The sequence below is a fragment of the Diabrotica virgifera genome, chromosome 8 (assembly GCF_917563875.1).
Source record: "Diabrotica virgifera virgifera chromosome 8, PGI_DIABVI_V3a".
Classification (NCBI taxonomy): domain Eukaryota; kingdom Metazoa; phylum Arthropoda; class Insecta; order Coleoptera; family Chrysomelidae; genus Diabrotica; species Diabrotica virgifera.
This window is the reverse complement of record NC_065450.1, coordinates 214082059-214107943: the sequence shown is the minus strand read 5'-3', so window position 1 is coordinate 214107943 and position 25885 is coordinate 214082059. Positions and strand designations below refer to the sequence as shown.

Sequence of the window (25885 nt, the reverse complement as noted above, 5' to 3'; positions counted from 1 at the left end):
GTGCAGTCACTCGAGCGCTTTGGTGACCTATTGGGTTGTGAAGAGTAGGTCCTAAAACCAAAAAAAGTTAAGTAACATTTTCCATTTTAGTGGGCGCTTGCCATTTTTTAATTTAATTTTCCATTTCCAACAATCGTTTTTTCCGATTATAACACCATCTATTCATAATTCGAAAAAATGTTTCGAATAAAAGTTACTTATTTTTTCGTAAGGAATCCAAATCTGCAGTAAAAAATGGGGGCTCCTATTTAAGATTTTAAAGTAACCCCCCACCCCACCTCCGTGGGGGGTCGTGTTTGGTGCCCTTCGATAGATTTTTAAAAAATATTAAATAAGTGTATTTTACAGTTTTTCTATCTGATGTTCATTTCGCGAAATATCGCGGAATTCGTATTTAAAATATTAAATTTACCCCTCTCCGTGGGAAGTCGTGTTTGGTATCATTCGATAGATTTTTAAAAAATATTGAGCACATATTTTTTAGTTTTCTGATCTGTCATTAATTTCGCGAAAAAGGATAGATTTTTTTTCGGGCCCCCCTTAACGAACTCCCCTGTGTTAAGAGCCAATATATGGTAGAGACATATGCAGGGTACCAGGTTTCTCCCCATATGATAATCTGACGCGCTCGAGCAACTGCAAAAATCCCCGCTTGGGCTCCCCTACCATAAACATAATGAGTTTGTTAAAAAAATAGATAGGTATGTCCTTAGCACACTTATAATAGATACCGTATGTTCTTTGGCCAAACAAGAATTAGCGTTTCGTGGTCATTTTGAGGGCGATGACTCTCTGGCAATCGAGGCGATTACAGGGAATTTTTAACATTAATTGCCAAAAAAGATCAAAAATTTTGACATCTAGAAACATCAACTGTTTTTTCGAGAGTTTCAAGTGATATACAAAATGATATTATTGGAGCTATATATACATTTAGCCATATCTTCATTTTTTTAAATAATATTTTTTGCATCCAGTTTTGGTAACACTTTAGAAAAAGTCATGCGTCGCCACTGACATTTTTCCTGAAACCGGACCTTTTATACCATAATCGGTTATCGGTTACCCAGGATGTTTAGGTATAATCGGTACTATTTGAAGTCAACCATTTACTGCTAAACAAACTTTACCGTTGATTGATGAATATACAACTTATCCTGTAACGCCAAGTTAAGTTATCAGTCAGCGCTAATACGTAGTTCATATATAACTATTATTTATAAATCGCCCTATATTAGACTTTCTATCGAACTCATACTCCATTTTATATTTGACTAACCGATTCTTTTTGTTTTCAGCTCCAATCCGGATGTTGGCAAAGCAAATATTAAAGAGACAAACGTAGAGGTCGCACAAAATGTCCAGCGAACCAGATAGTAATAAACATCGCAGTGCCGGTCACTCTTCGGGAACCATCAAAAAGAGCAAACATCGGTCGAGGTCCACTCCCCGGCACAACGATGTGGAGAAACCGAGAAAGAAGAGACACACGAGCGCCGCCACCTCGTTCGCCTCCATTCCAAACGCAATCAAATTGTCGATGCTCAACAGCGGCTTACTCCCGACTAGCAGATTTAATAATGGTACGTACTCGTACGTGGTTTTATCAATATCAACTCAATTGGAAAGAGTTGTTTAGTTCTTTTAATCACGTAAACCAAGAATACACAGTAAAATTGCTTTCACAGTAACTGTTCTTATACTTGGAATGGTACAAAAAGTAATTCATAATAGGGGTTTTCTTCAATTTATACATATATTAGAAAAGAAATTATTTATAAGCAGTTGTAAACATCCCAGTCAACAACAATCTCGTTGAACAAGTGAAAAAGTTTAAGTACCTAGGATGTTGGATACATGAAACCTTAGACCAGGAACAAGAGATTAAGTGTATAATAGAACAGGCAAGAAATACCTTCTTAATGATGCGACAGTTACTCACTGATCTGTCCCTACGATACCGCATGATAAAGTGTTCTGTATATAGTGTACTACTACACGGCGTGGAAGCTTGGACGTTAACAGTCAGCTCGTTACGACATTTAGAGAGCTTTCTGATGTGGGTATTTCATCGTATGCTGAAAATTCCATGGACCGACCGCATTAGAAAAGAAGAAGTTTTAAGGCGTATGAATAGAGAACGTGAACTCACACAAATTGTCAAGAAACGGAAACATCTTATCTTGGACACATATTTAGACACAACAGTTGAAACATACGTAGTTGAAAGTATTTATTATTATGTAAGAAAAAGTTTACACTTTCTTTACTCCATTTTACAAAAATTGGGAAATGTCCCCTTCTCGTGGGTGAAAAAATATACATTCAAAATAAGTCCGGAATTGAACAAAACTACTAATTCTAATCTAAGCAACTTTTGTTTCATAGAGTTCTTTCACTAAGTCAATAGTTTTTGAGTTATTTGCTAGTGAATATGTTAATTTTTAATAAAAAAACATGTTTTTGGACGGTTTTTCGCAAATAACTCAAAAAGTAAGTATTTCATCGAAAAAAATTTTCTTAGCAAACATATAGCCATAGCCTATAAAAAAGTGAAAAAAATGATGTATTTATGAAGTCTACAGACCTAGTAGAAGCAGAGTTGTAACGAATGAAAATTAGGAAAAAAACGGAGCACTTTTCGGTAAATATTCATTACAACTTTTTTAAAATGTTTAAAAAAAGGTTTATCTTTGTCTCTAAAAAAAACTTCTAACATTAAAAGTAAGTGAGTTACGCTCAAAATATTGTTGGTCCCTTTTATTTTTTGGTAAAAAGAATCGCGAAAATCACCCCTCAATAAGCATCCCAAATAAAATTTATCGTTACCGCTTTACAAGTTACTATATTTATGTGTTTTTTTTTCTATAGGATCTATAGTTTCATCGGTTCAAAGACCTCATTTTTGAAAAAAATTGGTTTTAAAGAAATTTTTTTGTAATTAACTGTAATTTTGTAAATAACTTAAAAATTATTAGTAATACCAAAAATTTCAAAGAATAATAAAATGTTCGTTTTGCTTTTCTGAATCTTTTGGATTTTTTGTTTTTCTGTTAGACAAAAATTGGTTATACTATGGCTGTTCAAAATTTGCATACACTCGGGATTAGTGACTCGTTCAAGCCATTTTAACTACAGCCTTTTCAAAAATAAGCACTTTGAACCGATGAAACTTACAGATCATATTATAAAGAATACATAAGCAAAGTAACTTGTGAAGCGGTAACGATTAATTTTATTTAGGAAGCTAATTAGGGGGTGATTTTAGCGATTCTTTAAAAAAATAAAAGGAACCAACATTACTTTGAGCGTAACTTACTTACTTAAAATGTTACTTTTAATGTTAGAAGTTAAAAAAAAAAACAAAAATAAACATTTAAACAATTTAAAATAGTTGTAATGAGTATTCCCCGAAAAGTGTTCCGTTTTTTGGTTATTTCACGTTGAAATATTCGACTAGTATTGACTAAAGGTAAAAACATGCCGAAGATACATGGATGAGCGCGGTGTAGGTCGCTATCGATGACGGGCAGAACATACCGAAGATACTTTCCGTAGGGTAGCGAGGGTGAACGGGTGACACATCCTTGGTATGTGCGATCTCATAAGAAAATGAACGTTTGTTTTGATATAGATGTAGCGACCGCGATCGCGACCTACACCGCGTTCATCCATGTATCTTCGGCATGTTTTTACTCTTAGTGAAAAAACTCTATAAAACAAAAGTTGCTTAGAATTAGCCATTTTATCCAATTCCGGTCTTCACTCCCGAGTATTGCCCAATTTTTGTAAAATGGAGGATATGTAGAATTGTAAACTCTTTCTTATATAATAATAGATAACTTCAACTACCTATTCCCAAATTGTCATCCTTCCTTTATTTTTGAAGTTATACTTCTTTAGGCGCGATTGAGATTGAGGGTGAATTTATATTGATCTGCGCGCATGCGCACACCGACAGTTTGGTATTAGTCTTTATACGGGCTCTGATTGGGTGCTGAAATGATCTGTAAATAATTGTTCAATATGGAGGTTATCGGTAAACAAAAATGTTGTATAATATATTAGTTTTTATTGTTGTGAGGACAGAAATAAAATCAAATTTATAATTATAGTGACTTTTAGTGAAAATAGTTTTGAAAAGCCACAGGTACGTAATTCTAAATGTTTCAGTTGTATTCCAATAAAAAATTATCTTCATACCTATCTATTTGGAAAATGTAAAAAAATAATGTACTTACCTAGTACTTGCTATGCTATACACCTAGTAGGCAATGCTTTAATTTACATAATCTGATTACGAACTAACTTTCTACAAATGTTCATCTAATGTATCGTTTTCTTACTCTATATATTGTTGTATTTTAATTCGACAAAAATCAAACTAATAAAAATTCATATAAACAAAATGTAAAAAAGTTGTTCAGTTTGTGTATATTCCCACATGACGTATACCCGAAGGTGGTGCAGTTTGAAATCGCTTCGACTCTCGTACGGCGGGATACACGGGAAGTAGGTTCAAGCCCAATGCAAGTTATATCATTTTTTTATTTTTTTTTATAGATTCTATGATTGTAAGTATATTATTATATAATTTTTTTCAGAAAATACGTATTTTATTAAAATTTTTGGCAACAATTATTGTTCAGCAATCATTTGTGGCATTTTTCAATGTGTTTGTGTGTGTTTTATCCTTTTATTTTTTTAATTTTTGGTATTGTTTTAATAAAAATTTTTGGAAAGTAGTAGAGAAACTGTTTAAAGTATATTGATTTCGTTGAAATCTGTTGAATACCCAGTAAAAATAAGCAACGGCAAATCTAGGGGATTTTTGTTATTGTATGATGTAGTTGGAAACAATGTTATATAAGTGTCAGATGTCAACTAGAAGTAAAAAATGTGTCAAAAAGAAAAATAAATGTTGATTTTGATGTTTAAGTTATTTGTAGAATTATTGAGTTTTCTTTTAAAATAAAACTGACTAGAAGTACTTCGGTGTTTAATTAACATCCACGCAATTCTGCAAAACATCAGGTTATGGGCCCAGATCACTTGTTTTCGTGAGTATTTCGCCAGTAAAAAAAGTCAGTGTTGAAGAGCCTGTGTCGGTAGTTTGCCGCGGCCAACGAAAATAAAAAAGAAAAGCTGAAAAAAAGGTGAAAAAGAAGCTCGAGTATATATACATAAAAAAAGAAAAACATAAATCCGAAAAATGGAAAATTCATCGGCTGCGTTGAAACTTAGTGGTGGTGACAACTGGGTAGCCTGGAAATTTCAAACAAGGGTAGTGCTAAAAAGCCGTGGTTATTATGACATAGTAATAGGAAAGTCTGTGAGACCGAGCACTACTGGAGATGACCAAAAGAAATGGGATGCTGGTGATTCAAAAGCACAAGAATTTATAGTAACCAGAATAGAGCAAGGCCCTATGACACACATTTTATCCTGTGAGACCTCGAAAGATATGTGGACAAAGTTGAAGTCTGTCTACGACAAAGAGTCAGAGGTGAGCATTCATTTAATGCAACAAAAGTTTTTTCTCTTGGAGTTTTCATCAGGTAAAAATGTTGCCTCATTCATATCACAGCTTGAAGAGATAAAAAATAAGCTAAAGCAAGCTGGTGAAGAGCTGTCCGATAAAATGATCATGACAAAAATACTTATGGCATTGCCAGAGGAATATAAGCATTTTCGGTCCGCATGGGAATCCGTACCATCTGATAAACAAACTCTAGATGAACTTACATCAAGACTACTTATCGAAGAAGAAAGAAGTAAGTCAGCACAGGGCAGCACAGCATTGGCGATGAAAAGTGATACAAGCAGAGAATTTAAAGGGCAAAAGAAAACCAGGTTAAAGTGCCATTTTTGTGGCAGAGGTGGCCATATTGCGAAAAATTGCTTTTTCAAGAAGAAAGAGAGAGATAATAATAGCCAGAAAGACATAAAAGTATGCAGTCAATGTAAAAGACGAGGACACAACTTACAAGAGTGTTGGTTTAATAAAAATAAAAATGAAAAACAACAGACAAGCAGAGAAGAAAATAAAATTGACAGTAATGCATTCATGGTATATACTGGGAGTAAGAAAAATAAAAATGAATGGTGCTTGGACACAGGAGCTAGCGAACATATGTGCTGGAATCAAGATCTGTTTGAAGAATTGATAGAGATAAGCTATAAAAAACAAGTAAAAGTCGGAAATGGAGAAAAATTACCAGTTAAAGGTATTGGAAAAATAACTCTATGGGCATTTAATGGTAAGAAATTTATAAAGTCAACCCTGTCAGATGTATTATTTGTGCCAGATTTAAAATTTAATTTATTCTCAGCTGGATGTGCCTTAGATAAAGGTTATAAGATGTTTTCAAACAATGAAAAATGTGAATTTTATAATGACAAAGGAGAAATAAGAGCATTGGCAACACGGGATAACAAATTATACAAAATGTTATTCTCACAAGAACAAAACACTGAAACCTTTGCAAATATTTTAATTTCGGAACGCACCCCTAACGAAAACTTGTCTGACGGTCAAGTTCAAGAAAACAGCTGTTTAGTAGATGTATTTTTATCAGAGTGTAATTCTGCAAAAACAACAGAAAGTTTGAGAGTTTGGCACTGCAGACTAGCACATCAAAATACTACATATGTGAGAAACTTTTTAAGGCAAAATAACATTGATTTTATAGACGAAAAATTCGTGTGTGAACAGTGTTTAACAGGTAAACAACACAGAATACCATTCAAGTTAAGTGAATCAAGAGCAAGTGAGCCATTACAATTAGTGCATACAGACGTATGTGGCCCTATGGAAGAAGAGTCTTTAGGGGGAAATAGGTATTTCCTGTTGTTAAAGGATGACTATACAAATTATAGGTACGCGTATTTCATGAAAAATAAATCAGAAGTTAAGAAACACCTTAAAAATTTTATATCATTAGCCGAGAGAGAGACAGGCTACAAGATGAAAACTTTACGATCAGATAACGGTTTAGAGTTTATGAACCAAGAAATAAAGGAGATGCTTGACTATCAAGGCATAAAACATCAGAGATCAGTAGTGTATACGCCTCAGCAGAACGGTAGGGCTGAGAGGGAAAATAGAACCCTAGTTGAATCAGCCCGAACTATGATACAAGGGCAAAAGTTGAATAAAAACTTGTGGGCAGAGGCCATACATACAGCAGTGTATGTTTTAAACCGAACAGGCCCTAGTAGCATAAAAAATGTGACACCTTATGAATTATGGTACAAAAAGAAAGTCAATAATATTTCTACACTCAAGAGTTTTGGTTCTAGAGTATCAGTGCATGTCCCAAAAGAGAAGAGATTAAAATGGGATGCAAAAAATATGTTTGGTTTCTTTATTGGCTACAGTGAGGATGTAAAAGGTTACAAAATATTTGTCCCAGACAAAAATAAAGTTGAAATTCATCGAGATGTCATATTTTTGCCCGAGAAAACCATAGAAATAAAAAATGGGGAGACAGATATGAATAAAAACATACAGATGATATGTGAGGAGATAAAGTCAGAAGAAGATGACAGTGAAGCAGAAGAACCTCAAAATAATAGAGAAGAAAGCAGTGAGAGTGACCTCGAAACTGATAGCAGTATTGAAGATGTGAATGAAATAGAGCAGGAGCATGGATATGACCTGAGAAGACATATAAAAAGACCCTCAAGATATGATGATTATGTTCTGGATGATGACGAAATGAGTTTGTTGACTTTTAGTGATGATGAAGAACCCCAGACGTATGATGATGCAGTGGCCAGTAGTGAGTGTAAAAATTGGAAGAAAGCTATGCAATCAGAAATAAATGCGTTGCTAGAAAATGAAACATGGGAGTTTGTGCAAAGTAGTGATGGTCAAAAAGTCATTGAGTGCAAGTGGGTGTTCAAGAAAAAGAAAAATGAAAATGGTAAAGTAGTGAAATATAAAGCTCGTTTGGTAGCTAGAGGTTTTCAACAAATTGGTATGTGTTTTAATGATATTTATAGTCCAGTAGCAAAATTACCATCAATAAGGATTTTCTTAGCCATGTGTAATACTTTTGATATGAAAATTCATCAAGTAGATGTTTGTAGTGCATTTCTAAATGGGGATATTAAAGAAAATGTTTTTATTTCACTCCCAAAGGGATTTAAAGAAAAAGAGGGCACTATTTGCAAATTAAGAAAATCCTTATATGGTTTGAAAAGTTCACCTAAAAATTGGAATGACAAATTTCATAATTTGATGCAAAATTTGAGTTTTTCAAGATCTGAATATGAATATTGTCTTTATATTAAAGTAAATGAAAAAGGTAGGATATACATTTTGCTGTATGTTGATGATTTGCTGTTGGCAGGTACAAATGATCAAGAAGTTGAGAAAATAAAATACATTTTAAACAAAAACTTCAAAATGAACGACTTAGGTCAAATAAAACATTTTTTGGGTATGTGCATAACTCAAAATTTGTCTGAAGGCAAAATAAAAATTAATCAAACTGTTTACTTAAAAAATGTTTTGAAGAAATTTGACATGTCAAGCTGCAAGCCATCAACAACACCAATGGATAATAATTTTCACCACGATTTTCTCAAACGAGAAAAATCTGAGAGCATAGAGATAGAAAAGAAATGTAGAGTTGCTATAGGATGTTTGATGTATGCAATGTTATGCTCAAGACCAGATTTGTGTATAGCTATAGGTATATTAAGCAGGTATCAAACATGTGCAAGTAACGATTTGTGGGTAGCAATAAAAAGAGTATTGAGATATATTCAAAGCACAGTTACTATGAGTTTGATATACTATAAACATAAATATAAACAGGAAAATTTGATAGTAGGGTACTCAGATTCAGATTGGGCAGGTGACCGTACTGATAGAAAATCTACATCAGGATATGTATTCAAAGTTTTTAATTGCACGGTGTCATGGGCATCACGGAAACAGTCTACAGTCAGTTTGTCCTCTACTGAAGCTGAATATGTTGCACTAAGTGTATGTGTGAGTGAAGCATGTTGGCTAAGATACTTAATGTATGATTTAAAAATAAAACCTGATTATGTAGCGGTTCTAATTCATGCAGACAATCAAAGCGCTATAAGGGTTAGTAGAAATCCGGAATTTCATAAAAGACTAAAACATGTTGATATTAGATTTCATTTTGTACGAGATAAAATTAAGGAAAATATTGTTGTATTAAAATATCTTAATACAAGTGACCAACAGGCTGACATATGTACAAAACCATTAGGTTTAACTCTGTTTAAAAAATTTAGAGAGTTGCTAGGTTTAGAATAAAAAAATTAATTTAGATCTAGGAGATTTACCGTTGAGGGGGGGTGTTGAATACCCAGTAAAAATAAGCAACGGCAAATCTAGGGGATTTTTGTTATTGTATGATGTAGTTGGAAACAATGTTATATAAGTGTCAGATGTCAACTAGAAGTAAAAAATGTGTCAAAAAGAAAAATAAATGTTGATTTTGATGTTTAAGTTATTTGTAGAATTATTGAGTTTTCTTTTAAAATAAAACTGACTAGAAGTACTTCGGTGTTTAATTAACATCCACGCAATTCTGCAAAACATCAAAATCATATAATAGAAGTATAACTTCTTACGTGCGTACAAAGTACACACATTCTTTTTTTTTGGGTCAGATTGTTCTTTGATCGGACTAATGGTCAAAAAATTTAATTAAATTAAAAGCTGCAATCCACTCGGCGATCTGTAAATTGACGTGTATTGGTTTTATCAAGTCTCACATCGCCATGATTTAATTAAGTTTCCCAATCTAGTTATATCTGTTTTATCGGGACAAACTACAATTATTGTGTACAGCTCTATGCGAAATGTACATTCCGAGGTAATAAATTCGAAACTACACAATACAAAAACGTGACCAGAATATACAATTCAACAATTTGCTCTGCAACATTGTTTGACTTGCTTTCCGGTATGTAGGTTCTGATTTGATTTTGTGTCATTTCAGTCCATTGAAACATTTAAGGGTGCATCTTTCAGAGGACACAATTTTATTTTTTTGATATGTATGGGGTTAGTACAAGTTTAAGTTTGTCGGTTCACTAATCTTTGCCCCTGGCCGCTATCCTAGAAAAAGGGGTGAAAGCAAAGGGTTTTCACGCTGTATCTGGTAAACTAGCAACCCTACAGGAATTTTTATAATACTGTAGCCAATTAAATTGTCTACAACTTTATTTCTATTACTTTTTATCGTAAAATATAAAGTAAAAAAGTTATAAACAAAAGTAATTAACATTTTTTAACAATATTTTTATGTGTTATTAGTCTTGGCGCCAAATAGAGGTCGCCGTGGACTTTTCAATTCTGATGAGTAAACCCAAGTATTTCTTATTTCTTGCTTTCTCCTATTTTCGTCGTCTCTTGTGCGTATATATTGTAAAAGCCGGAGATACAGGATGCAGCCAGAAAGCAGTTTATTAACGAAGTCTTGGATTTAAAATATTGTTTACTATGTTTTTATTTCAATTATTCTAATTGTTTAAAAAGTAGTAAACTTTGTATCTAGGGCTTTTCGTTGTTTTCCTCGTAATACGAGAGATGTCGCTGGTTTGCGTCTCAAAAGGTGGAATCATTGTATCGCGATAGTTTCCCTTAAATATTAATAATTTTCATATTTATCAATGTACATTATGTTAAATCTAAAATTTAAGTGTATGTATAGGTATTTGATTATGTGTCTGTGACTATATTGTGTTGTATATCTGACGTGTATATCCATCTTTATGATGGCAGCTGTAAAGCTATACCAATAAAGTATTCTATTCTATTCTATTCTAAATAGGCAGATTGTTGATATTTCTTTCAGAGTTGTGACTGCATAGCTTCACTGAAGATGCATGGGATGCTGAAATAGCTATATGGAGATGGTGGTCCAACTCTGAGTCAAATGTAAACAAAAACTGCCTTTATCTATTTCTTATGTATTTTTGGCTGCTGATTAGGAATTTAGAGGGTGGATTTCTATCTGGGAAGTCAAAAAACTGTTATAAACAATCTAATCGTTTATAAATTGTTTATAATGCTCTAGCTCGTAAACTAAAAGAGATAAGAAAACATTTTTCAAATATAATTTGTTCCTTAATAAAAAACAAAGAAAATGGCGTTTACTTAACTTTAATTCAATAATTAGAACTCACGATAATACCAAACTAGACTGGCTAATTGGCTATGCCAAGGCCATAAAAAAACTCACGATATTGTAAAATTAGTGCATAATGCAAATTGCAAAATATGTATTTTTTGAAGCTTCTTCCACCGCAACTCGGCTACTACGTATACAAATAAGCTTTACAAAATCTCACTTTAAAGCTAAATTCATAGACTTTCTAATAGTGGGGGAGGAAAGTATGCTAAATTTGCAGGCACTCGAGCGTTATGGGGACCTATTGGGTTGTGAAAATTAGGTCCTAAAACCAAAAAAAAGTAAAGTTTTCAATTTAAGTCTGGACTTTCCATTTTTAATTTAATTTTCCATTTCCAACACTAGTTTTTTCCGATTATAGCGCCATCTATCCATAATTTGAAAAAATCTCTCGAATAAAAGTTACTTATTTTTACGTAGGGAATCCAAATCTGTAATAAAAATGGGGCTCCTATTTAAGATTTTAAAGTAACCCCCCACCCCACCTCCGTGTGGGGTCGTGTTTGGTGTCACTCGATAGATTTTTAAAAAATATTAAATAAGTGTATTTTTCAGTTTTTCGATCTGATGTTCATTTCGCGAAATATTGCGGGGTTCCAATTTAAGATTTTAAAGTAACCACTCCCTTCCCCCCACCTCCGTGGAGGGTCGATTTTTGAAAATATTGAACACGTATATTTAGTTTTTCGATCTGACGTTCATTTCGCGAAATATTCGCTTTTTTTTGTGAAACTTTGTGACTCGCCCATTTCCTTACGCCCCGCTCAAATCGCCAGATTTTTGAAATACAGTAGAACCCTGCAAATCCGAACTAATTGGGGGACAGCGTTCGGATTCAGAAAAGTTCGGATTATCCGAAAGTTAGCCTAACTAATAATTCAAAGCTTTCGTTGTCATTGATTTTAAGTCACAAAACGTTCTCGCAAGAGTGTGGACAATATTTTTGGACTCAAGTCGACTGCAAGAGAACCGAAGTAAGATATGGGCCATTCCACGAACATACGCCTGTTTTGGATTACTTCGACAACGAATATTTTACTGTGCAACAAAAGAAGTACGAAAGTAAATGGCGCTAATAATTATTCCAATAAACAACAATGTAATTTGCAATTTACTTTCGTTCTTCTTATTTTGCACAGTAAAATATTCATTGTCGAAGTAATCCAAAACAGGCGTATGTTCGTGGAATAGGGTTATATATTAAACTTTTATAAGCGACCAAATTCGTATTCATTTTTAAGAAATTTTAAAAGCCAAAGTGCTATTATAGTCCTGTCGCCAGGGGGGTACAACGGCCTCATTTATTCAGATGGACTTACCCAAGTTTTTTTTTATGTATTTTGACCCGTAAAACACGAATTTTTTGGGTAACAGGTGATCCAGATGTCGATAAGATTGTTATAAACAAAGAACTTGAGGAATTATATAACAGCGATTTCTCGCAAAACAAAACTTTTTTTGTATTTTTTGGTTCATTTTAAGCAAAAAATATTCCTACAAGTTTTTTCGTAGAATGCATAGTTTTCGAGATAACCGCGGTTAAACTTTCAAAAAATCGAAAAATTGCAAATTTTGAACCCGAATAACTTTTGATTAAAAAATAAAGTAGCAATTCTGCTTACCGCATTTGAAAGTTTAGGTCAAATTATATCGATTTTGATTATTTGCATTGCTAAAAATTAATTTTTTTATTGTTAAACAAACCTATAAAAACATGGTGTTTCCCGTGACTAATACATGCGTTTTAACGCATGCTACGTAGAAATTGCCTCGCTTGCACTTGTAGCTACTCTACCTACTCGTTCGATTTTAAATGAGAAATCATTGAAAACATCACTCACGCACTAGGTGTTTATAGCTTTGTTTAACAATAAACTAATACATTTTTAGCAATGCAAATAATCAAAACCGATATAATTTGACTTTAACTTTCAAATGCGGTAAGCAGAATTGTTATTTTATTTTTTAATCAGAAGTTATTCGGGTTCAAAAATTGAAATTTTTCGATTTTTTGAAAGTTTAACCCCGTTTATCTCGAAAACTATGCATCCTACGAAAAAACTTGTCAGAATATTTTTTGCTTAGAATGACCCAAAAAATACAAAAAGATGTTTTGTTTTGCGAGAAATCGCTGTTATGTAATTCCTCAAGTTCTTTGTCTATAAGAATCTTATCGACATCCGGATCAACTGTTACCCAAAAAATTCGTATTCTGCGGGTCAAAATATATATAAAAAACTTGGGTAAGTCCATCTGAACTAAGGAGGCCGTTGTACCCCCCCCTGGCGACAGGACTATTAATCCTGCATTGTTCAATTCTCTGGTTTTACTCTGTATAATAAACATGTTTTTAAGTTTTTGTCTTGAATTTTTTAATTTTTTTCACTTTCTGTTGGTTCGGATTTGCCGGACATTCGGATTAGCGGGGTTCGGATTTGCGGGGTTCTACTTATACACTATTTTGCATGTACTTAACTTACCTTATCTTATTCTGACGATTTCGAGTTTTTCTAAGGATATATTTTTTTCGGGCCCCCCTTAACTGTATTAAGAGCCAATATATGTTAGAGATAAATTTACAGGGTACGAGGTTTCTCCACATGTGATAATCTGACGCGCTCGAGTAACTGCAAAAATCCCCGCTTAGGCTCCCCTACCATAACAAATATTGTTAAATTACTTTATGTGTATTTATATAATAGACCTGGATCCCGCGTACCAAAAAAAATTGATTAATAGCAAGCTGAAAATTTGTTAATAGCTTAACGGTGTCTAGTCGGACAAACTTTGATGTATTGGAACACTGGAACACAGGAAATTTTAATTGTGGAACAGGTTAAAAATTTGGAACGTCAGACTACGAAAACGTTCCATGTATTTTGTCGGACAGAATTTCTAATTGATTTGTTACCATTTCATTAAACTCTCATGCACAAATCAGACTGGTGTTTATCACCAACTGGGCATTTTAATGAGTGGAACACAAAAAACATATCAAATGACAGGAATCATGTTGTTGGTTAGTAAAAGCAGTCTGATTTTTGCATGAGAGTTTAATGAAAGGGTAACAAATCAATTGGATGTTCTGTCCGGCAAAATACATGGGACGTTTTCGTAATCTGACGTTCCAAATTTTTAAACGGTTCCACAATTAAAACTTCCCCTGTTTCTGTGTTCCCGTACATCAAAGTTTGTCCGACTAGACACCGTTAAGCTATTAACAAATTTTCAGCTTGCTATTAATCAACTTTTTTGGTACGCGGGATCCAGACCTATTAAAGTTATACCCGTTTGAAGTTATAATTTTCTTAAAACATTTGTACATTAATTTGTCTATAAGGGTTTTAAGCAAATTTCAGCAACAAACATTTATACTTTAAAAAACTCATACAGAAGTAAAAACTTCAAATTGTATACTGGTATAAAATCGTTTATACCATGGATGACATTTTAGTTAGTTTTTAATAAACGATTTTATACCAGTATACAGTTTGAAGTTTGTACTTCTGTATGGGTTTTTTAAACTATGGTATACAGCCAACTATTGGGATTTTCCCATTGATTTTATTTATACTTTAATTAACATTAATAATAGAAGAACTCAAAAGGAACATTTTGAGCATAGGAAAATGTTGGTAGGTCTATTTTTGACCAAGATATAGATATACTAATAGCGCGCTCTTAGGCGCAAGAACGGCTCACAACGAAAAGGTCCGCGCGCATACCTCTTGATACTAATTTGGCGCCTATACTAAATTCACAATCAAGATGCAGTAGAAATAAACAAACCAAGACACTTCAATGTTACGAGGAGCACTCCCAATTATGATTTTCAATGTATATACAGTCGGAAAAATGAAAGAATACATGAACGATCACATCAATCACTTATTTTGTATTTGCTTTCTTACGTTTGTTATTTATAGAAAAAGACAGCAAATACAAAATAAGTGATTGATGTGATCGTTCATGGCTATTCTTTCATTTTTCCGACTGTACATTGTAAAAACCTCAAATCATGATTTGCAACGTTTATACATTGTAAATCATAATTCGAGGGTGCTCCTCGTAACATTGAAGTGTCTTGGTTTGTTTATTTCTACTGCATCTTGATTGTGAATCTAGTATAGACTAACTGTTTGGAGATAGTTTTTGACCTGATTAATGAATTCAGTATTCAGTAACAAAGACAAACTTGCAATAGAGATAGAATATAATGAAATTATTCCACGGCATCTGTCTCATACTTGCCGCAGCATTTTGGGAATTATTAATAATGAATTGTCACAGTGTGCAAATACGTCAAAGTTGGTTATAAAGCACGGCTTGTGGGTATTTATATAAAACTTTCGGAATAATTTGAAGTATCTCGACTTCCCATTTCGGGCTGAAAATCTCGCTAACTGGAAACACAAACTACCAACTCCGGGAAATGAGGAATAGTTAGCAATTCAAATTTTTAAATCATGGATTTTAGATTGAATCGTTAAAGAGCTCGTTGAGGTTTATCGCAAAGTTTTTAATAAGATTTTATTGGAATAAAAAGGCTCTAAAACTGTTTTCTTGCGGCATGCCTAAGTTAAATAATATGTTGTTCTCATCCACTTTGAAAAAAATATGAAATCCTTCAATTATCCATGTCCGTCTGTCCCAGAGACTTTGTAAACACAACTCCTCCGTTATTAGACCAGATAAAATGATAAATGAGGTATCGAATAAAAGCTTATAACCCAAAGATGGTAAAAAAGGTGAGATATTGTACCTATACGCCAGTCGATGGGAGCAAGAATAGGATATTACCTCCGAATTCTATCCTACTGCATGGATTTTAATGAAATTTTGGGCCTAGCCTCTACTTATTTCCTAATTCAAAGTCTACCCTATGCCGATGTGTGCTTTTATCTTGGGGGTGGTTGCCACCCCTTCATAGGGGTGGAAAATTTTTTTGTCTAAAATTACCACAGAATTCGCTAGAGAACCTAATTCTAAGCAAAAACTGTTCTATAACTTTTTTTTGAAAACTCAATACTTTTTGATATATTCGTGGTTGAACATTGGCCATTTTGTACTTTTCGAACGGTTTTTTGCGAATACCTTAAAAACTTTGCATCTAACTAAAAAAACGATATTAAACATTTTTGTAGGTTATAAAGAAAGAGACACTTGCCCTCATAAATTTTCTAGTCTTTCCAAATATCCTTATTAAATAACTCATCTCCATTGCATTTATTCTGCTCTTATGTTTTTCCAGAATTGTCCAGTTTTCACTTGCATAGAGCACAGTCGGTATCACTATTGTGTTATATATATTTATTTTTGTCTCTCTTGCAAGTTCTCTTTTCCCCAGTATTGGGGCTAAGGCATAATATAACTATAACTTGTTTGATTTCTTTGCTCTATTTGTTATTTCCCAGTCTATTTTTCTGTCGTTAGTACCTAATGATACTTCCCAGGTATTCGTAAGTTGTAACTATTTCCAGTTCTGAGTTTTTGCATTTTATCTTTATTTCATTATCTTCTTTGTCGTTGATTATCATTATCTTACTTTTTCCTCGTTTATTTCCATTTTTAGCTCTTCTATTTCCTCTACCCATATATCCGTTAGTTTCTGCATTTTTTTCTCGGAATCTGCTGTTAGTACTATGTCGTCCGCATACATTAAGGACTCTATTGTTACCGGTTGTAATCTATCTATGGTATCCTATTATTGTTTGTAGTTGGTTGGTTCTTGCTCTAGTTTTTCTTATTAATTCGTTCATTACGATTATGAATAGCAAAGGGCTGAGGCTATCTCCTTGTTTAATACCTCTATTCCAATTAAATTCTTCTGATCGTTCCGCTGCTATTTGTATTCTTCCTTTTACCTCTTTGTAAGTACATACTTTCTATAATTTTTATCAATCTGTTTGGTACATTTATTTTCCTCAAGCATTCCCCTATAATTTGTCTTTCTATCGTGTCAAATGCTGCTCTTAGGTCTACGAATGCTAATTCCAGTTTACCCCCCGTGTCTAAGCGTCTTTCGATTAGCTTCCTGATGGAATATATGTTGTCATTTGTTTGTCTTTCTTGTCTAAAGGCCGCTTGTTCAACTCTCAATTTCATTTCTACTTATTGCCTTAGTCTTTTCTCTATTATTTTCGTATACATTTTAAAGCATATCGATGACAGACATATAGCTCTGTAGTTTTCGCAGTTTATATGTTCTCCTTTTTTGTATATTGGTACAATTATGTTATTCTGCCAGTCTCTAGGGATTGCTTGTTTTTCCCACGCCTCTTTATAGCCAGTTTATTTCCTCTTCTCCCATGTATTTTACCATTTCCAGTTCAATTTCATCATCTCCTCTATGTCTTGTCTAGTTTTATGTTTGATATTCCTTCTATTACTTCTTCTCTACTTATTTGGTCTATCTCTGTGTTTTCTTGGCCATCATTTATTACATTGTCAACCTGTGTTACTTCGGTATCAAATTTTTCCTCATAATATTCTTTCCATACCCTAGCTATTTGTTCTGGGTTTATTTGAATTTGCATTGATCTGTCTCTTACTGCATTTATCTCCTTTCGTTTTCTTCCCTTAATGTGTCGTATTGTCGTCCAAAAGTTTCTATTATTTGTTATATATCCTTCTTGTAGATTTTCTCCAAATTCTTTCCATGATTTTGCTTTTGCTTGTGTGATTGTTTTTTTTACCAATCGTCTCTGCTTGTAATATTCTTCTTTATCTTCTTCTAATCCCGTTTCGATGTATTTTTTCCATGCCATTTTCTTCTTTTTTATTTCTGTTTTCACTTCTTTATTCTACCACCTTGTCCTTTTCAATTGATTATTACATTTTTTGATTCCACATACTTCAGCTGCTGTTTTCTTTAATACCTCCCTGTAAGTTTTTCATCTTTCTTCCATTGTCCATGTTTCTTTTTGGCACTCTATGTGCCTGAATCTTTTATTGGTTTCCTTCATGTAAAATTCTCGCACACGTTCTGTCTTTAGTTTGTTTACTTTTACTTTCTTGTACTCTTTTCTTTCCACCTCCTCTATTTTTTCATCCTTCAGTTTTGCAGTGACAAAAAATTTTTTCAGTGTTGTGTGGACAGCTCCGGCTCTTTTTCCGTTAAGATATTTTGTATTTTTTGTTCCAAATTTCTCGTATATACTATATAGTCGATTAAGAGCTTACAACTCAAGTATAGTATTAAAGGTGAGCAATTTGACCTCGGACTTCCGGATTCAGAGTTGCAACCGGAAGTACTATTTTAAAGTCTCCGAAATAGTACAAGCGATATATTATTTAAAGCACCACAGCAAGACGAGAACAAATATACACTTCTGCGTTTTATATCTCTTCCGGTTAAAAAGTTGTAACCGCAAGTGGCAGATTATCACCATCATCATCAATGTTGCTACAGCCCTATGAAAGAGTCTCGACCTTCCCAAGTCTATTACGCCAGTCAGTCCTATCTATTGCCAACCGTTGCCAGTTTGCTGCGTCTATTTATCTCCCATCCTCATCTACACCATCCTTCCATCTGAGTTTTGGCCTACCCCTATTTCTACTTCCCACAGGTTGTGACATAAATATTCTTTTAGTAGGGTTGTTCTGCTATGATCTTGCTAGATGTCCTGCCCATCTAAATCTTCCTATTCTTATAAGAGATACTACGTCTTTACCATCAAATATATGTTTATATCTGTGGTATACCTCGTAGTTGTACCTCCTCGTTCAAATATAAGCAGAAGGTTTTCATCTGCTTTGGAGATGGTCCATGTCTCCGATCCATATGTCAACACTGGTTTTTTCAGCTCCAATTTTCAGGATTACTGTGTCTACGCATAACAATAACCTGTTGAAGAAACTCGGAGACTGTGGAAACAGTCTGAATCCTGTTTTCGAGGAAGCGATGGTACGTACGATGGTCACTACCAGTTGTTAGGTTTTTTATGGTTGTGACATCAAATATTATTTTATTGTTTGAGAGAAAATAGTCTATTTCTTTACATTTTATGAACATCTTAGTTTTGTATTTTGAAGAAAAAGAAAACAGGAAAACTGAAAGAGGAGTACACAAAACTGAGAGAGGAGAATATACAAAAAACCGAATACTTAGTTGTAGGAGAAACACCAGAAAGCCTACAAATTGAAATGGGAGCTATAAACCCAACCGAAACTTATAAATACTTAGGAGTCCAAATAACTTCCAAAACAGGGAGTAACGACGAAATACATTTCACGGTTGGCCAAGTAAGATCAGCCACCAGACAGCTACACGGGTTATTATGGAATAATAAAGTAACAAAAGAAAATAGAAGAATATATAAAACAATAATAGAAAATATTGGTTTGTACGGCGCCGAACTCTAAGAAATAAACCAAAGAAATAAATCAAAAATTAAGGCCATGGAAATGAACTATTGGAGACGATGTTTCTGGCTCACTAGACTTGATAGGGTGAGAAACGAAGATATTAGGAGTGAAATGGAAATCGATCTAGATATAATAGACACAATCGAAGCCAAAAGACTTAACTGGTATGGACACCTTCAGAGAATGCCTGAAAGTAGATGGTCAAAAAATAGAGAAATGGACTCCACCCACAAGAAGAAAACGAAGTAGACCAAGACGATCCTGGAGAGAAGATGTCGAAGATGCAATGACCGCCAGAGATCTAACAACTGAAGATTGCTTCTACAGAAAACGCTGGAAATTAGGATGCGAGAAGAGGCGTCAGCTGTAGAAGACTCGCTTATTATATATATTATTGTGTTTTCAATTTATCAATCAAAGGCAAAATAAAAATTAAATTTTATTTTTTTTTTAAATAACGCGGGCACATAAATTTGATACACCCTGTATATTGATCTGTAAATATTTATTAGAATTTAGTTTGGATGTAAGTAGATTTCTCTTTTAATGAGCTTTCCGATGAACCATTAAAGACTTTTGTGAATAATTAAAGTGAAAAGGACGATATATTTAGTTTTAAAATGTTAAAAGATTGTTTATTACGGGAACTATAGAATCTACAGGTAGAGGTAATTATCATTTTCTAGAAAAATGGTTTAAAAGAAAGTTTGGAATTTTAATATCTTTGTTTCACCCCGAGTAAATGTTGTAGGGTTCCCCGAAAGTAATTAGGATGGTCGGAATAATTTTGAAAATGACTGTTTGTTTGCCGAATGGAAAAGAGAAATGTTTCTGATTCTTGGAAATTTGGAAGGGGAAAACTGGTTTGAATGTTGAGTGAATTTGAAAAAGAAGGCAGTATGTTATTGGCAGCGCTGAGGAGCGGTCGACGTTTTCGTGGATAAGTAGTTAGCAAGTACCAGTGGTTGTGTGATAGTGGAGAATAGTGCTGAAAAGTGGAACGAGAGACAGATCAAATTGAGACGAAATACCTCTTTGATTCTGTATTATTGTGAGAAGGAGAGCAGAGAATTTTTGGAGTTCTGTTTGAATCGAGTACTGGTCAAAAGAGGCTTTGGCTCCTTTTGGAGAATTGGTGCTGGTATGCTGATAGTTTTGAAGCTGGAGATCGGAGAGGGCTGTGATGAGTAGCCTTTATCAAAGTCAACGAGGGAGAGCTGTTTTGGGTCACGAGAAGACATTAGAGTGAGTGAAGCAAAAGGTCAGTCAATTTATGTGAAAGAGATTTTTATGTTCGGAAACTAAAATTTTGAGTAAAAAAGCATATGAATTAAAATTCCAATATTTCAAAAAGTAAATAAGAAATATAGGTAATCTTGCGAATACATAAATTTGTTTTGTTTAGTTTGTTTTACCAAAGTCATCGGGAACAAACCGATAAATTGTTTTTTTTTAACTAGAGTAAATTTAAGTGGTAGAAATTTCATTCGGACATCTGTGTCCACAGGTTTTAGATTTGATAGATTTTTAGAGTATTGATTTTGATAAATAAAAGAAAATTCTGTATGTTTATTTTATATTTTGCTTTATTTTTTTTCCTATTTTATCCCGATTAGGATCAACTAAGAGATACTGAAACCACGAGAGAAGATAAGTATAACGTAAGATAATTTAGACATTTTTTTAATATTATAAAAAGGCACCCTGAGATTTTTATTCATTTTTTATGTATGTTTTGCGACAATTAAATAATTAATCAAATAAATAATAATTAATATAAAATTAATAAGAAGCAGATCATAACAATATATTAAGAACACAGGAGTTCGCAGAAACAGTGGCACTCGTTCTTGTAAACTCCTGTTATTTTTCTTTGATTTTTGTTCTTTGTTTACATCTTTCGCGTGTTCCCTAGTTCCCTAACAATCCCCCTTCTCAATTTTGGATTGGTAACCAAATTGTTCCATGTTTCTTCAGCCCCAATCTTCATGATTACAGTGTTTACGCATAACAATAACCTGTTGAAGAAACTCGGAGACTGTGGAAACAGGCCGAATCCTGTTTTCGAGGAAACGATGATACGTACGATGGTCACTACCAATTGTTAGGTTTTTTAGGGTTGTGACATCAAATAATATCATTTTATTGTTTGAGAGAAAATAGTCTATTTCCTTACATTTTATAAGTATCTTAGTTTTGTATTTTGAAGAAAAAGAACACAGGAGTTCGCAAAAACAGTGGCACTCGTTTTTGTAAACTCCTGTTCTTTTTCTTTGATTTTTGTTTTTATTGTTTACATCTTTCGTGTGTTCCCTAATTCCCTAACAATCCCCCCTCTCAATCTTTAACGACTGAGCAACGATGCCTTCGAGAAAAAGGGTATCAGTATCCTGAGATTACATTATATCCTAGTAGTTCATCAGTTTGGATTACTGAATACATAATATATTACCCAAGCAAATACACTCTTAGAAATGCTGGGGATTTAAAAGAATAATACAAAATAAATGTCGTTATTCGTAACATACAAGAAAAAATCCTTTAATATCTTTTCTCTTTATGCCACTTTCGCTCAGCCTCTATTATGTCATACTTAACCAATCCTCTCCAGTGACTGGCCTGGCAAAACAATAGACAAAGGTTAAAATATTAAAAGACGCACTTGAATCCCTGTTCATGAAACTTTTACGCCCCATTCAGAAGCCAGATGAATGCGAAAGAAGCAGTAAACATAAGGAGTTAGTTTTAATATAAAGGCTTTTGTTCCATGGGGAACAATGTTTATATATGTTAATGAAGTCCTAAATAATGTACCTATAGTCGGTAAACGGTGGATTAAAATTAGAATTTAGGTAAAATGAGCCATTTTCTGCGGCTCCGGGGCGTAAAAGTAGAGGGATGTGTTTATAAATTTCTCCAGGGCGATTCACAGAAGAGATTTACTAAATAAATTACAATAAATACAAATAAGCAAATAATAAAAATAAACAAATAATAAAAATAAACAAAATATACAAATTTAATATATACGGCATACAAAAAATGTTTTTAACAAAATTAATGTGTATCGAAGCCGTCTATAATTTAAAATTATTTTAGATTATACAGGGTGAGTCAGAACGACGGTACGAACCAAAGTTGTGTTTTTTTTTAAATGGAACACTCTATATATTAAATCATTTTTGAATATAATTTTTAAAAATTTTAAGAATTTATATAAGAAATTATAGGCCTAAAGTTAACAATATTTACACTTTAATTTAGAAAAATGGGAATATTCAAAGGGCTGTGAATTAGGGTTTCAAGGTAAGAAAAATTTAAATGACATGTCAAAGTTTTTTAGTATACTGTCATTTTTAAATTAATTAACATATTTGATATATAGCTATAAAATATACAGTTTGATCACTATTTGCAAATACAAAATTTTCTCATTTTTTTAAATGGGTCATATTAGTATTGCCTTTTGTAGTAAATATTACAACCTCTCTTTTGGTATAAGGTTGTATGTACCTAGCATGTCTCGTTTTGTAGATATTTAAAAAAAACTATAGATTTTACGTTTTTGCGGATTTAAAAAAAATTTTTTGCAAAAAAAAATTATAATCTGGTTTTAGAAACATACATTAACATATCAAATATGAAAATAAAAGTACAATTCAATTGAATTTAATAACTTAATTATTTTACAAAAAATATTTTACCATACTAATGAATGCATAAATTAGTTACTAAATTAAATAAACAACGAAATTTTATATCTATCCTAGTAATTTTTCTACCACAGCAGCTTTCCTGTACCAAATTAATTGTTATAATCTAATATTATTGGCTTATAGTATAGGTCTGGATTATTAATAGCAAGCTGAAGGTTTGTTATACAGTCTTCCCGCTTATTGGAATAGACTTCGTGCCAAGCAACAGTATTCCCATAATCGGGATATTCTAATAAACAGTCATTGGTGGCTAGTAGAAACGTTTCGGGACCTCAAATTTCTATTACTTAAAGCGGGCTTTACGAGGTATTCTAATAAGCGGGTTCGACTGTAGTTATTAAGGTACCAAGGGTATTATAAGGATAATAACGCTTGAGGTCTATGGTGTATAGACCGAGGGTCTTCGGCCAGAGGTATATACGTTGACCGAAAGCGTTATTATTATAATGCCCGTGGTGCCTTCAACGTTTAATGTCCGACTAAATTATCCTTTATATGCAAAAAATTTGAATGAATTTTGAATTAATTAGTTTTCAAATAAGTACATTTATCAGAAATAGCCGTAACGTAATTGTGGTAACCATAGTTTTACTTAGAGTTTTATTTGTCAACTTGACAGTATTTAATTCTTTATTTAAATTTAATAGGCCCTAGGGCGTTATTTTTCAATAACACGCCCTTGGGCGTTACGTCGTACTTAATATAGACTTCGAAATAATGTCATTATTTGTCAAATAATAGACCAGTCGGACATTAATAGCTTAACGGTGTCTAGTCGGACAAACTTTGATGTATAGGAACACTGGACCAGGGGAAGTTTTAATTATGGAACGTGATTTTAATTGTGGAAGGTGTCATCCTGACAAGTTTATGATTGTGAAAACTAGCAGGTTGTTTTTAAGTTTATTCAATAGCAAACTTTATATAATATATGAAAAAATGTTTGTCCGACAAATATGTTGGTCATTTTAATAAGTCCGACACGTAGAACTCGTGTCGGACTTATTGTCAAATGACAGGAATTATGTTGGTGGTAAATAGCAGTTTGACTTTTGCATGAGAGTTTAATGAAAGGGTAACAAAAATCAATTGGAAGTTCTGTCCGACAAAATACATGGGACGTTTTCGTAGTCTGACGTCCGAAACCTGTAACCTGTTCCACCATTAAAACTTCCCTGGTCCAGTGTTCCCGTACATCAAAGTTTGTCCGACTAGGTACCGTTAAGCTATTAACAAATTTTCAGCTGGCTATTAATGAACTTTTTTTGGTACGCAGGATCCATGCCTATTCGCTTTTAATATATTTCTTTCTTGAAATATCACTGTGACTTTTTACTCTCATTTATATACACCAAACAGATCTTACAGTCGTTTAGTCAATCTCTCACAAGAGAATGAATTTTATACAGAAAAAGATTCCTCTTTGTTCAGTTAAAATGTGCCTTTTAAAATGGTCAATGTTTCTTACATTCTTTTCAAAAACTTTTCCGTCCTAATTAATATCTTTTCTGACTGCACAGACCTTTTCTACTTCTTTAAAAACATCTTTGTTTGCCTGCAAACCCGTTACAGGAGGAGTTTTATTACATTTTACGGCCTGTAAATTTTTTTTACTTTATTACGTTTTATTATGTCGGCGTATTGTTTCGGAATGAGTGTTTGAAAAGACCAATTAGAGAGAAATTGTATAACAAAATGAGGTGCTTAAAAAGCTGAGCCTTCTTTAGATGCGGAGTATAAAGGGTATCAAGAAACCGAGAAAAGGTTCGTTAAGCGGATAACGGATTTCTATACGCTATCCTTACGACTGGGTGGATTAATCTTTGTAAATAAATTCGCAAAATCGAGGAGAGAGACGCCGAATATAAAACAGGCCGGTTAAGCTCATTATTTATCAAATAAATTTTTAAAATTATGAAAAGAACTTTTTATTTGACGGTTGTAAGTTTGAGGTTTAATTTGTGGTCCTTCTTCTTCTTGTTCTTCTTCTTGTTCTTCTTCTTCTTCTTCTTCTTCTTCTTCTTCTTCTTCTTCTTCTTCTTCTTCTTCTTCTTCTTCTTTTTCTTAGGCTTTTTCCCATTATGAGTTCGCCGTTTTTGTCTTCCACAGCACTCTATTCTCTTAATCGCCATCTCTGAGGTCTCTATCTATCATAGCATTTCCTATGTAAATTTTCCATCTCATAGCAAGTCTTCTCTCCGTCTTCTTCCCAGCGGATCCCAGCAGTGGTGGCTCGTGATAGTACAAGATGGTGAGGCACACTACACTTGAGGAATATTATTATTATTGTGGATAGCTTCTCTTTAATGAGCGGAAGGTCAATTTTGTGACGTCATAACGTGAGGCCGTCAACAGAATATTGCCGTATTTATTTTAACGCTTGCAAATTATATTAAATAAATATTTTATTGGCAAAAATAGCAACGAAAGCTCGGATACCATTTTAGGTGGCAGCTGGTATTTAGAGAGAGAGAGACAAATAGTTTTCTGGTCAAGTCTGTGATAGGTTCATACTCATAGTAGCTGTTTTTTAGCTAATAATAATTACTAATACCACATATCAAAACAGTATGCATCAGATGTTTCGTCCTTCTTGGGTCTCATCGGCGTTGTACA

General features: G+C 33.4%; 1 protein-coding gene across 3 annotated transcripts in view; it reads left to right on the top strand.

The window, feature by feature from the left end:
* LOC114324547 (receptor-type tyrosine-protein phosphatase kappa) overlaps positions 1–25885 on the top strand; it is a 328598-nt gene that overhangs the window by 66611 nt on the left and 236102 nt on the right. For all 3 annotated transcript variants that reach the window (XM_028272404.2, XM_028272405.2, XM_028272403.2), the window contains exon 2: positions 1299–1583. In XM_028272404.2, coding sequence (XP_028128205.1) covers positions 1358–1583 — 226 coding nt within the window. In that variant the 5' untranslated portion in view covers positions 1299–1357. The remainder of the gene's footprint in view (positions 1–1298; positions 1584–25885) is intronic.